This window comes from Actinia tenebrosa, unplaced genomic scaffold (assembly GCF_029948245.1).
Source record: "Actinia tenebrosa isolate PJP-AT-01 unplaced genomic scaffold, QUT_ActTen_1.0 PGA_scaffold16__25_contigs__length_10494907, whole genome shotgun sequence".
In the NCBI taxonomy this organism is placed as follows: Eukaryota; Metazoa; Cnidaria; class Anthozoa; order Actiniaria; family Actiniidae; genus Actinia; species Actinia tenebrosa.
Window position 1 is genome coordinate 6,629,888 of NW_028292576.1, and position 13,031 is coordinate 6,642,918.

Consider the following 13,031-nt stretch of genomic DNA (forward strand, 5'->3'; position numbering starts at 1 on the left):
GGATTTAGCTGGAGCTTCCGACCTAAATCACGGGTTGGGGTACCTTTGTTTTTCTAGCCCCAGTACTACTTGTCCTTGGCAAGCAACGCCTGTCTAATTCAGTGTTTCTCCATGTTTGCTGTCCTAGCTGTTAACTTCAACCCATCTTCATGGCGTTATTTAAAGCTATTTTTCAAAAACAAACGCTACGTACAATAGATGGTAAGACGTTGCAAAACCTAGTTATTTATGTTTCGTTAAATTTTCATGCAAATATTTCTTATTTGAGATTTTCTACGTATTCTAACTGTGTTGAGTACCATATTTCTTCATTCCCAGGATTGTTATATAGGAAAAGCTTACCAGCTGTCGTCCAACTTCTTTCAACAAAGAGTATTAATAAAGAAGAAAAGGTATGATATGTTGTGGTTTGTAAACCGACCATGTAAGACCAAAATATTCCACAACCAACAGCTTTATAATTATTTGCTAAAATGTTGGAAAAACATGAGATGAGGAAATTCACCTTTTCGGCGCTAGCTTGGATTGTCACTAAAAAGTTCGGACATTGTTCTCGGATTCCCATACAAATTCACTGAGTTTAAAGAGAAAATTCAGGTAGATTTCTTTAGTCAGCTCTCTTAACAGCAGTAAGAAAAGCTTCAATCAAGCTAGAAAAATGATTTCTTACTTGTATTTAGAGAACTAACTAAACAAACCAAGTAAATAGTTCATTTAAAGCCAGTACATTTGTAATTTCTATTTAAAAGCCAGTTGTCATAAGTCCCAGTAATATATACCTCTGTTATTAAAGTGGCCAACCTTTATGTATCAACCATTTGACCCCAATGGTGGCCACTTATAGAGATTCAACTGTAATACGATTCAACTGATTAAACTGTAATAGGATACATCCACTAGTTATTTCATAAAGTGTTTGTCAAACCATTATACCTTTGTTTCTATTCACTGATTAATGTTTCTGAAACTTCAGTACCAGACAGACATCACAGAATTGAAAGGCCGTCCATGGCTTATCCTTGCTTCTCCTGCAGAAGTATCTCTTGTTTGCTCTGTAAGTGCTGATTTTGAAATGCACAGAGGAATCGCAAGAGATTTCAAAAAGAAGTTTGAAAATATTAATGAACTCAAGCAACAAAGTAAGTGGCAATCATAGGCTAGGCCGGGTTCTTGGTTTTTTGACATGGAGGGGGAAGGGGTGGAGCTGGACATTCTTTTTGGCATGCATTGTCTTGCCACTTATATTATTGTTACAATAGAAATCTCAGGGCTTAGAATATCAGCCGGAGTCATCAGAGAGTGTCTGCCCAGAATTGCCCTATTTCACTATGACGTCACTGCTCATTTATGTGGGGGATAGAATCGCCAAATCCAATAGAAAATTCAACAAAATTTGCTCCTAGCGAAACAGTTTAATTTAAAATGGCCTGGTTTTCCGATATAATAGGTGTTAATATGTGCTAAAAAATATTCTGAGTGTTTGCTGGCTATTCTACTTCTCTTTGTGGATTGGTACATACATACATACATACATACATACATACATAAACTTTATTTAACCTCGAATTTCAGAGTAGCTTACAAAGCTAATATCTTCGAGAAAAAAAAAAGGGAAAAAAAAAAAAAAAAAAAAAAGGGCTATTGAATAATGATTATAAAACTATTATATAATGGTAATTAATATTTACATATGTACACTATATACACTATTTTGCAGAATCAGTTCAATTTCAATGTTGATGAGTAGTTACTCGAAAGAGTCATACTTTAGTATATTACGACGGAAGTCCAAAAAGTTTGAGGTTCTAAAAGTATCCGGCAGTGCATTCCATAAAGTAGCAGGTGGTACAGGTTTTAGAACAATTTTCGGTGAATTTGGGTTGATTTGACCCCCTCTGATGACCATGATCCTTTGCGTTTAACAATAGATTGTTTTGATGTGACGTCATAGTGAAATAGGGCAATTGGAATTGGAACTTGTCCGGTCAAATCTTTGCCTTGTCAGTCATTTTGACCATAGCTAAAACTAAATTGGCTTGTGATCATGATGGGCGACTTACCACCCATTATTTTAATCCATGGAAACCAGATAAAATAAAAGTGTGTATTAATTCCTTTATATTTTTGGCAGATAAAGTGGTTGGGCAAGCTGCAGTTTTAAAAAGAAATGACACAAGTTTTGTATACTATTTAGTAAGTACAAACACACACACATTATTTCAGGCTTTTATTAAATATTTCAAATATTTCCATAATAAGTATTAAGGTGTTTTTGTGCTTGGATATTTATTAAACATGTGAATTTCCTTTCTTGAAGCAAATCTTTCTCGCAAAAAAATTATTTTTCTTAGCACTTAATTCATACGTGCAGGCATTTTGTCTAGTATTTTATAGACCTAGAGAGAGAGAGTCTGCTGTTTCCGTAGGAAGACTGGTAGCAAATCTTAGTTACACATTGAATAGTAGGCTGAATTTGGAAAACACTCTTATGCATATACGAAACACTCAGTTGATGCGATGCAGTACCCCTGCCAATCCCGAGCTCCCCCTTGAGCTTTAATTTAGCCTGGTAGAGCTCAGAACTTTTTTCCGAGGAAAAATTTGCTTGCAGAAAGGAAATTCACATCTTTAAATTCTATATAAATGCCCAAGAATTCTGTTTAGTCTCAGATCAACCATCTCAGATCTCTGACTAACAACTTTTAAAAAAAATATGTATATGTACCCACCTAACATTTGATATCTTTGAACTTCTTTAGCTTGTACGGAACAGATGGTGGGATCGAGCCACCCCCGAAGCATTCCACAGTTCTATCACAGACATGAAAGAACATTGCATTAAACATGGTATCACTCAGCTAGCTATTCCTAGAATTGGAACCGGTGATGATGGGGTGAGCTGGGGTGTTATCAAAGATATAGTAGAAAAAGTCTTTCAAGACACTGGTATTACTATCAAGGCTTATACCACGCGATAGATATCCTTTGACAATACCTTATTTGCACATGAATTGAAGTGTGTTATATTTTGTTTATAAAATAACTGTTAATAACTGGTTGAAAGTGCGTGCTATATGGGAGCACACAGCATGGGTGCGCAGTATTTATTTCGTCATTTATAACTAAAATAACAGCTTTTCTGATGTGTATTTTAGAAAAGAAATATAAAATTTGGTTGCGGTGTGTGCACTAAGACGCATTCCACAACGAGACGTGCTTCTTCTAACACTTCTTTCGTGTTCTGCCAACCCCCGCGTGCTTTATGACTGTACACAATGAGAGTGCGCGTTTTCTATTTCTTCAATATTTGTTTTATAGGGGATTAAATAAATTGAAAGAGCGATAATTTCATGAATATGTTTTTATAGAAATAAGGTTTTCTCTTTGTCAGGTAAAATCTATTTTGTTAAATTGTTATTGAAGCTAGATTTTGGTAGCAAATTGGCAATACAATTAATGATGAAACAGAGGCTCATTGTCGCGCGAAAAGGTAATGGAGTTGGGAATAAAAATAAAAAAAAGAAAAAAGAAATCTGCAAACGATCAGTTCTGATGCAAAAGTGGAAGTGCACTTATCTGTCACTTCTAAGCATTAAAACGTCCAGTTAATGTAAGAAAAGAAAAATTAAGAACAAATACAACCTGAAATAAGAAAGGAAGAAGGAATGGACGGACGGAAGGACGAATGAATGGATGATAGATGAATTATTGAATAGACGAATGAATGAATGAATAATACGCAGCCCGTAAAGTCCTCCACTGGTTATAAATGTAAAGCGCATTGAGATATTTGAAATGCGCTATATAAGAAACTCCCATTATTATGATTATCATTATCATCATCATCATCAACATCAACATCATCATCACCACCACCACAACCACCACCACCCCCATCATTATCATCATCATCATTATCATTATTATTATTAATATTATTATTATGAAGGAGAGGGAGGGAGGGAGGAAGAATGAAACCATGGACGGACTAAGTTCCAAGCGGGCTCAATTATTGCAGTATTTACGCACGGAATATATTTTTTAATCAAAGTTTGATTATTACTGGGTCTTCCAAATAAACCTTTTCAGTTTTTCGACTAATCGACTTCTAACCCAGGTTTTTCACGCCGGAAGATTAAATGTCTGTCTATTAAGATAAAAAATAGCTGCATCAACCTCAACCTTAATTCTAATTTGGAGCCAAAAAGACTTAATCAAAGAAGAAAAAGTACTAAAGTCTTTGTTGTAATAACAGCTTGTGGTCTCCAAATGAGTCTTATTATTTACGACTCTTTAGGCGTTTGCCATCGCGTGCTGCTCTTACCTTTAATGAACGCAGGATAAGAAACAAAAAAACTACGGAGAGAAAATTCGGCTTACCAAGCAAAATTTGTTCCCGTTATTAGTGCTGTAAGTAACAAAGCTATTGCCAATCTTTTTGCCATTATTTATCTATTCTTTCTTTCACATTCTTTATTTGTTTTCGAGAATTGTAATTAAGAAGTGATCGTCTTAAAATTACTAAGCTTCTGGAAAGAATTATCAGAGTCTATTATTTTGATTTTAATTTTTCAAATAAGATTTTTTTTCAAATGAAAAACTTTTCTGATGCAAAAATAATTTTTTAAATGAAAATTAAATGAAATGAAATGAAATTTCCGATAAAGATAATCGGTTCGCACGATATTGCTTTTCTATTTTTTTTTTTTTTTTAATTTTTGGTCGATAATTGCTTTATTCCGCCCTTCCTTTTGGCAAGTTATCGACGAACTTTGTCACTTTTTACTTTTTTATGTACAATATTTAAGCTTTAATCATCTCACGAGATATGACGATGTCAAGCTTTTATCCACTTTGATATGTGCGCATCAATAACTATAATCAATGATCGTCTTTCTTTGACTTTTTAGCTCAGAATAACGTCTCTAATTTTTCCGAAAAGCGGTTAAAGGATTTGCATAATATTTAAAAGTGGATGGCTAAATGATGAACTGAAAGTGTTGAGTGTTGACGTGATGACAGTCATACAAAAAGACTTACAGACACAATTCACGTCAATGCATACTTTTTATTGCGTCTTCAACTATGAGTTCTCACGGAAGAAAAGATAACAAATTTCTTCAGAATTTTATCAGTTTTATCAGATTTTAAATATTCCCTGGTTCTTAAAGCCACACTCCCTGAATTTTCGTTATTAAATACTTACCTTCGATCACGAAGGTCTGGCAGGCCGCGGGATAAGTACACAAATGCTGTATAAAATTACAGATCGAGTGCAAGCCATAAATCCGTGAATAAGTACTAACTAATTAGTACGAAATAGCACCAATGAAATCATCGAAAACAAAAGATGTACATGCGTTTAATGCTATTTAGTTTTTTTTGCAATTTCACGAATATATGGTTTGTACATGTCTCAAGCACTTTAATGGAATCTTTTGGCAATTTTTCTAAGTTCCGTCTGAAAATCTTTCCTTAGGAGGGCGTAAACAATAAAATTAATGGCAGATCGAAAATGAAATAATGTATAAATGACAAAATACACAGGACTTTCCATTGACATGTGACAGTTTCCTCCGAGGTTACAAATTGTCAGCCATTGGAAAAGTCCACTGCAGACGATGAATATGATGACGATGATTCCCACGGCTTTCATTGTTTCATCTTTATGATGATTATTGCCATGACGACTGACCTCGGTGGAATGTAACGAGAAATTCATTGCAAGTTGCATTTCTTGTCGTTTAATGTGGTTTTTGTGGCGCTTGACGACGAATACAATTGCAATATAAGCATATAACATGAACGCGCTTGGTATAGAGGCAAAGACGACAACGTATGAGACTCCATGGACGAACAACGACTCGTGACTTTCTTGAGGAATGAATGCTAACACTAGGTATGGGATGTTTAGCAGGAGTGCCATCCACCACGCGGATTGGATAAGGTGAAAAACTCTAGACGATCGCATAATGTTCGTATAAGTGAAAGGATGGACGACAGCCAAGTAACGATCAAACGTCAAGACACACAGATTCAACACTGAAGAACTCGGAAATACCCCCTGAAAATAGTAAATGATGTTCCACGTTATCACTGAACAACTGGTAGCAAACCTGCAGATGAATCTTGACGGCGCATACAATCCACCAACACACATGTCCGCCAGAGCAAGCGATAGAACAAACCAGTTTGGCGACGCGGGCTTATGCAGGTTTCTACATGTGCAGATAAGAAATATCACGGTTCCATTGCCTATTAATGAAAGTATTGCAATGACTCCAAGTGCAACAGTGTCCCAAAGTGGTGGGTCTTCAATTGCCGTGCTGACTTCAGTTGAATAACTCGAGTTTAGAAATGTATTTTTTGTTGTCTGCAGTTGGTCTTGTGTAAAGGCCATGGTTTTGAAGTCACACACGTGTCTTCGTGTTACCGTCTGAATCGCTTTTAAGCCTCAGGTTAAACTGTAGAAATGCAAGAAAATATATTGATGGTTATTTCAGGACGGTCATTAATCATCACAAGAATTCTTAAATCCTGGTTTTGATTGCAACAGGACGATGAATAAACTATCTTGCGCCTTACATTTTGTCTAAATCTCTTCCGAATTCGGTTTTCATCATTCAAATTGTATTTCTGAACTTCGTAATCTATTTTGCTGTTTACGTGGGCACATGTACTTTACGTGGGGTATTACTGGGTGCTTAATTCTTTAAGTTGAACTTCCACACATGATCAAAAGTCATGCCATTTCGTGCGAAAATTTTAAGTCAGCCTTTGCTTTGCTCTATAGTTTGACATTGCAGCTCTTATCAATTCTACAGAAGGTTGTTTCCCAATGTAAATGAGTTTAAGGCAGCGACGTTAAGGCAGTACTCTATCTGTTTGTCTGAGAGGTATATTCAAGATCCATATCCCTGTTGTTGAGCCGTCAAATTATAACACTATCCGAGTTGTGGGCGTTATGATAAACAGAGCACGAAATATTTTTCCTTTATATCAAGACGTATATGAGGAAGCCGAGTTAACATTTCAGTTTGGAAATAATAGGGTGTCCTTCAGAACCTCATTTAGTCTTGTTTTTGCTATCTCTCTTTCCTTTATCTCCCCTTTATTCAGTCATATCATCAAGCATACTTGTCAGCGAACAAGGGGTGAAGCACATGCATCGATGAGGACACCACTTTTTTCAGTTTTTTTTTTCCGCACCGTATTTCGGTATCTTTTGATGGAAAGGTAAATACAGTATTGACACATCGAGCTAACATCGAGTAAAACTAGATGATCTTATCCACTACGAACCCGCTGAATATTAGCACCGCAGGGTAGTTTTAAAATTATACCCAAAAAAATTAAATCAGGCGGTATTTCCCCCCTTTCGCTTGGATTTTAACTTCCTGACTAATTGTCGGACGGCATCAGTTATTAGGCAGATAAGATTCCCGTTTTCCCTTCCTGCAAACGGCCGCAAACGTGACCACGTTTTCATCGTTTCCCTACATTTCACTTTACCTTTTGCAAACCTTCTCGACAAAGACAAGTATTCTTTTTTTTATCTACTACTCGGAGATTTTTGCGATTCCTTTTCACTAATTTTAAAGAATTTTTTAATGGTCAACTGACGTTTCACGTTTGCCGTAAACGAGAATCTTAAACTTTCTAAAATAAAGCAGCTTGAACTATTGGTCATCAACTTCGCCAAAAAGTCTGAGTATTTGATCGGCTAGTTGATGAGCCATGTCTTAGCGCGGCGTTTATAACTGACTAGGCCAAGATATTCAGCTTAAGAGAAAGATAAGATTTCAGTTACTTCTTATTTGGTATTCTAATACACAATGCGCGCTAGTGCAATTACATTTTCTTATCGTGTTTTAGGTCTGTACTACTGCAGCTGGTTTTAGTGTAATGATGTATTTAAACACTTAAGTTTTTGAAAAACGAATCAGTGCGAATGTCTTTAACGTGTGACTATGTGGAAATGTGTGCTCAATTTCCTAGGATTTATTTGCTGCAGCTGGTTTTAGTGTTGTGATGTATTTGCGCACTTAAGTTCTTGAAGCACGAATCAGTACGAATGTCATTAACGTGTGACTATGTGGAAATGTGCTCTCAATTTCCTGGGATTTTTTTTCACCAGGGCGAAAGAAACTGCATGTGTAAGTTGAGTTTTTTACGTGTTTTTTTTTTTTTTCCTGACGTGTTGTTCTCTCCCCTTGTCCCCTACCACGAGGATTTTCTCAGGGTTCTCCGGTTTTCCTTGCTTCTTCCGGTAAAAATCAAAATGCGAGTTGAGAGTTGTGAGTTGTGCGTTGTAAATAATGAATGTAGGGATCGATAGTGCGCGTGGAGCGGAAAACAGGGAAGAGCCTCTTACGGGGAATGCATGATGGTTGTAAAATGTAATTTTTCCCAATTGCAGTTTCGTTTTTATTTAAAATTATAGTATGTTTTATTTTGTATTGTTTTATTAGCCTTTAGGCCGCGGATCAAATTTTATTCTTGGCAACTTTATAAAAAAATATCAATAATGATGATTAATAATGGAGATGATTATGTAGTGGTGTTAATGATGGTGGTGGTGGTGGTGGTGGGAATGTATGTATGTATTTTACTGATATGGTGTTTATGATTCGTGTGATTTCTTTTGTATTTCCATGTTAGTCTGGCATCCACGATACTTTTAAGGAAGGGTCCATTTAGTAATTCAACTTCGCAGCGCATTAGACTGTTAATTCAACTTCAGGCAACTTGTTGATGTCAAACAAATTCGCTACTTGGCTACAAATTTCAAAACGACTAAAAATTAAACTTTCACTAATTATACCTCAGTAAAAATGCCGCTCAAAATATCCCACATTAGAGCACTAAGCACTAACCATATAAGATAATTTAGGAGGGTGTTGCGTAAAATAAAATCCCCCCAAAAATATCGAACAAGCCGCACTTCACCTACGAAAAAAATGTCGCGCCAACCTGTTCTTTCAGAAAAGAAACATCGAGAAAAAAAAAAAAAAAAAAAAAAAAAAAAAAAACACGAAAAATTGCGTGAAACAAATTCCTAAAACCTCTCGCTCAATTATCTTATGGTCGACTCCTAATATAAGAGTTTGCGTGAAAACGTCGTTCGCTTTAACTAATTGTCTTGTGTAACGTCGGATTATAATGTTTATCTTCACCTTTCCACTCCGTGCCAGGTTGCACATAAGCCGAACTTCAACACAATTGTACAGCATACTTACATTTTGTTTTGTCCCAAGTTTAAACGATGTAGCTTGTGGTCAGTTTTGTAATCGTTCGCTACTTTATTTATACTTGTTCAATGCAAACATTGCGAAGAAAAACGCTGAATATGTTATTTTTTACAGGGAGAACGACTGACGGGATGTTGTCTTTTCTTCACTTGCAGAGCGATAACTCCCTGAGTAAACAACCATGACTTGTTTGCTCAAACTAGTCCACTAGTGTCAGCCCAAAACAAACTATTCTTTCAATTCTCACGAATACAAATTTTAAAAAAGTGAATAAAAACTATGCGAGAAAGAAGTTTAAAAAATAATAATGATAAAAACCGAACACCATCTGTTGATAAACAGACGAATCCGATACACAATTCGCTTAGTTCAATCATTTCCTTCTAAAATTTCCATATTTTCGAGATGGAGAATTTTCGGCGCACAATTTCGACGTTGATTAAAAAAAGGTTTGAACAATATGAATCCACCTTGTCAGCTTGCAGTAAAAATATATTATCAAATAAGTAATATATACAATATGAGTGGCCGTGTTGTATCAGATATGAAACGTCTAGGTGTATATATTACGGGAACGGTACTCGCTTTTGGGTGTGACTGTTGGTGTTTATTACTAGACTTCCAGGAAAAACTCTAAAACTGAACTAGTTACGACTCTTTAAGTAGTATTTCCTAAGGTTGATTGACAGGGAGTGACTGACGTCACTACCAGGAAAACGCTGATTGGTTAGTTCTCCTAGTAATGAGATCGGTGACTCTCCAGTTTTCTAAGAAGCAAATCCAAGTAAACAAAAATTTATCTATCAAAAGTGGAGTTACTATTTCGTTCCGAAAGTTTACGAGTTTTACACCAGTGGAGAGTAAAAATTATTCCGCGCCTTTTGGTGTAACTGCCTTCCACAACAAACTTAGTAACTCTGAGAAATCTTGGTTGGAAAATCCAAAAAGGTGTGAAAGCTTACCGATAGGTCAGGGGGGAACGTACCTCACCTGGGATGAGGATCCCCAAAATAGGAACAACGCTAAGAGGGCAGGTGTACTTAGAGGTGTTGTTTGAAGTTCCGACCAGAATCAGTAGGTGATGCAAAGTGTACACACAGCTTGTCAAAAAGGTGGTGCAGAGTGTACATACAGTTAATGAACTAGAGAGGAACAAAACAAAGGGCAAGGAGTATTCGAGCAACACGTCGCTTTTAGTGGTTTTTCTGACCCTTATTAACCCATAGATAAGCTTGTAAATATTAATAATAATAAGATATCAATAAAATGATAATTCAAAATTGTATTGCGTAACAGTCCTCCCTCCTTAGATTCGAGCTCCGTCGAGAAGAGAAAATGAGCGAAGCGTTCCGGGAGAGGACGGGTACGCAAGCAACTTAATTTGATTGTTTAAATTATGCTAAATAGGTTGTGAACAATACGAATGTAATTTCCCATCACCAATAAATATATGAGTATATGGAATAATAATGGTAGATAAGAAATAGAATTTTGTGTTAAGAATATCCCATCACCGATATAAAATTAAGTAATATTAAGTAATATGAAATTAAGTAATTTGGTTTTTTTTTTTGGTTTTTTTGTTTTTTTTTGTGTGTGTGTCCTTGATTGGTTGGTTGACAATGAGAATTGTCAAAGTCTGTTGTTTTGTTGAAGGCTTTATGACGTAAGGTTCCAAATATTCGGTGTAGAAATCCTGTTTAGCGTAACCTGTTTTCCGTTGTTTGGTAATGGTCATGCATCAGTGTTGTCGTTGTCGCTGGCGTTGGTATCAGATGGTGTGAGGTGTTTGAGGTGTTCATCACATTCCTGACAAATGGGGTCAAGATGAAGCGAGTTTCCCTTCTTAACGTACTTCACAGTGGCGGTGGTTGTTCGTGGGCGCAGTGAGCGACGGATAATGTGGATAACGATGATTAATGCAATAAGGTTGAGAACAGCCAATGAAAGTGCTACGCAGGCGAGGACCTGCGTCGTGGACGTAATGGTGGTCGTGCGTATTGAGTCGATGTCTCTTTTTATCAGTTCAAATTTGTGTTGCAATGGACCATCGATGCGGTTAAATGTGTCGTCCAGAGCCTTTATTGTTGTTTTATTGAAGCGAAGGCGGGGACCGATCTTTAAAGACTTGTAATGCAGGTTAAGGACAGACTGGTTGGCGGGAACTATCCAAGGAATGTATTGCACGTTGTGTTTACTGAATATTGGGATTGACATGGTTAACGTACTGGGACATTGGCCAAAACCAGTGGGTAGACGAGATGAAGTCTCATTACAAGGTATATGGTATACGGTGAGTGGCGTCATGTCGATGGTTCTAGTTGTCAGTCGGACGCGTTGTTCCATCGTAGAGAGGAAGAAACGTCCACCAAGGTGAATCAGAGGGCGGAAGTCATCACAGGAAGTCTTCATGTGGTTTCGAGGAAAATTGAACTTGGTCCCTGGGGTCCAATTAATACCAAGCCAAGTACTATCCTTGCTGCGAGTGAGTATGGCATCGGGGCAAAGGTATGTACCTTCTCTAGAGTGACACTGGGTTAGTACATCAGCTCGTATTATAAGTTTTTGTTTAGCACATGTAATTAGGAGCAGATCGTTAAAAGCAAGAGGGCTTGTATAACACTTAGTTTTCAGTTGGTATTTTAATGGGATGAGTGATTCTACAGTACAAAGAGCGTTCTTAGACCTGAGAATTGGAATGGTAGCTAAGGTATTTAATGAAATATATCTATCACGATGTTGATATTCAGTAACGGGTTTTATTATCAAAGGAAAACCGTCGTCTAAAACTGCTGATGAAAATTTGAGGCGATTTTGTGCCTTGAAATTTGCAGAGAGAGCGGAAATTAGGGACTGAGGTAAATCATTGTAGCCGACTAGTGCTTTATTTTGGAAGTGGGCAAACTGGGTTACGATGTCCTGGATTTCCACAAAGCGTAACAGGGAATTAAAAATCTTATTACTCTCGTGAGAGGATTTTGAAAGAATTCCATATTAGCATTGAAATGACATTGCTCCTTTTGGGCGTTTTTTGTAAGCTCTTTTTGCCAAGCTACCAATGTAGAATCAAACTTTTGCACTCCGTCGCGCAGCTCGTTAACTCTAGAGGTCAATTGATCAGTGATCTTTATGATCTGTACTGTTTTGCCGTTAACCGTGCGAATTAATGAATCTTCATCCTGCAATGCGTCCGTAATAGTGCGCAAAGATTTTTTTGAGATTAGAAATGTGATTGGGTTCACATTTGCCGCCAAAAGCGGAATATAAAGATCGAATCAAACCCAGAGCGCCGGCATGGCAAGCCCAAGCCGAGCGTCGAGATCTGGTGGTTTTGAGCCAGATCCGTTCGTTAGGGCCTATATTGGAGCATCGCTTAAGAGCCCAACGTTTGCATTCTTGGAGGCTTGGGCGGTAAGCGTGAGGGCAAATCATTTGAGGGCGCAAGTTGGTCTGGGAGTTATAATAATTATTAAGGTAGGAGTGGCACTCGATGAGAGGTGAAAAGCCTGGCAACGAAGTTAATCTCCGGATATTCTCATTGGTTTTGCGGAATGATTGAAGTAGCTTAGACATGAAAGTTTGCTGAGCCGTGGTGCACGACGTTTTGATAGTTTGTTTCCGTCCAAAAGGAAAATTCGGCAGTTTAAAAGCTAGATTAATAACCTGAGTGTCGTGGAATAGAAAGAGAGGTTGGGGGTTATACGCTAATGTTAACGAAGATGGGTAGTAAGTAACCGTCTTTCCGTTAGTATCAAAGTCAGTATTAGCAGCAACAGAGAT

General features: G+C 37.1%; 2 protein-coding genes across 3 annotated transcripts; one reads left to right on the top strand and one right to left on the bottom strand.

The window, feature by feature from the left end:
• Positions 1–100: 100 nt before the first annotated feature.
• On the top strand, positions 101–3,346 carry LOC116305011 (ADP-ribose glycohydrolase OARD1). The gene is made up of 5 exons (XM_031714828.2): positions 101–201; positions 319–392; positions 974–1,139; positions 2,132–2,193; positions 2,760–3,346. The coding sequence occupies exons 1-5, from the start codon at positions 150–152 to the stop codon at positions 2,976–2,978; spliced, it is 573 nt and encodes a 190-aa protein (XP_031570688.1). The 5' UTR covers positions 101–149; the 3' UTR covers positions 2,979–3,346.
• A 1,702-nt stretch (positions 3,347–5,048) lies between these two features.
• Positions 5,049–9,492, bottom strand: LOC116305010 (octopamine receptor beta-2R). Of its 2 annotated transcripts, none has more exons than XM_031714826.1 (2): positions 9,240–9,492; positions 5,049–6,464 (listed from the first exon to the last, which is right to left on the bottom strand). In XM_031714826.1, the coding sequence occupies exon 2, from the start codon at positions 6,398–6,400 to the stop codon at positions 5,426–5,428; it is 975 nt and encodes a 324-aa protein (XP_031570686.1). In that variant the 5' UTR covers positions 6,401–6,464; positions 9,240–9,492; the 3' UTR covers positions 5,049–5,425. The 2 variants fall into 2 exon arrangements, with proteins under 2 accessions (XP_031570686.1, XP_031570687.1); XM_031714827.1 differs by lacking the exon at positions 9,240–9,492 and adding an exon at positions 6,586–6,646.
• Positions 9,493–13,031: the final 3,539 nt, after the last annotated feature.

What these genes read in the sequence shown, in the direction of transcription:
- LOC116305011 (XM_031714828.2), top strand. Translation starts at nt 150, where the DNA reads ATGGCGTTATTTAAAGCTATTTTTCAAAAACAAACGCTACGTACAATA. An exon ending in TAATGAACTCAAGCAACAAA is followed by an intron (nt 1,140 to 2,131) that starts GTAAGTGGCAAT and finishes TATTTTTGGCAG; the next exon opens with ATAAAGTGGTTGGGCAAGCT. An exon ending in CAAGTTTTGTATACTATTTA is followed by an intron (nt 2,194 to 2,759) that starts GTAAGTACAAAC and finishes GAACTTCTTTAG; the next exon opens with CTTGTACGGAACAGATGGTG.
- LOC116305010 (XM_031714826.1), bottom strand. Translation starts at nt 6,400, where the DNA reads ATGGCCTTTACACAAGACCAACTGCAGACAACAAAAAATACATTTCTA.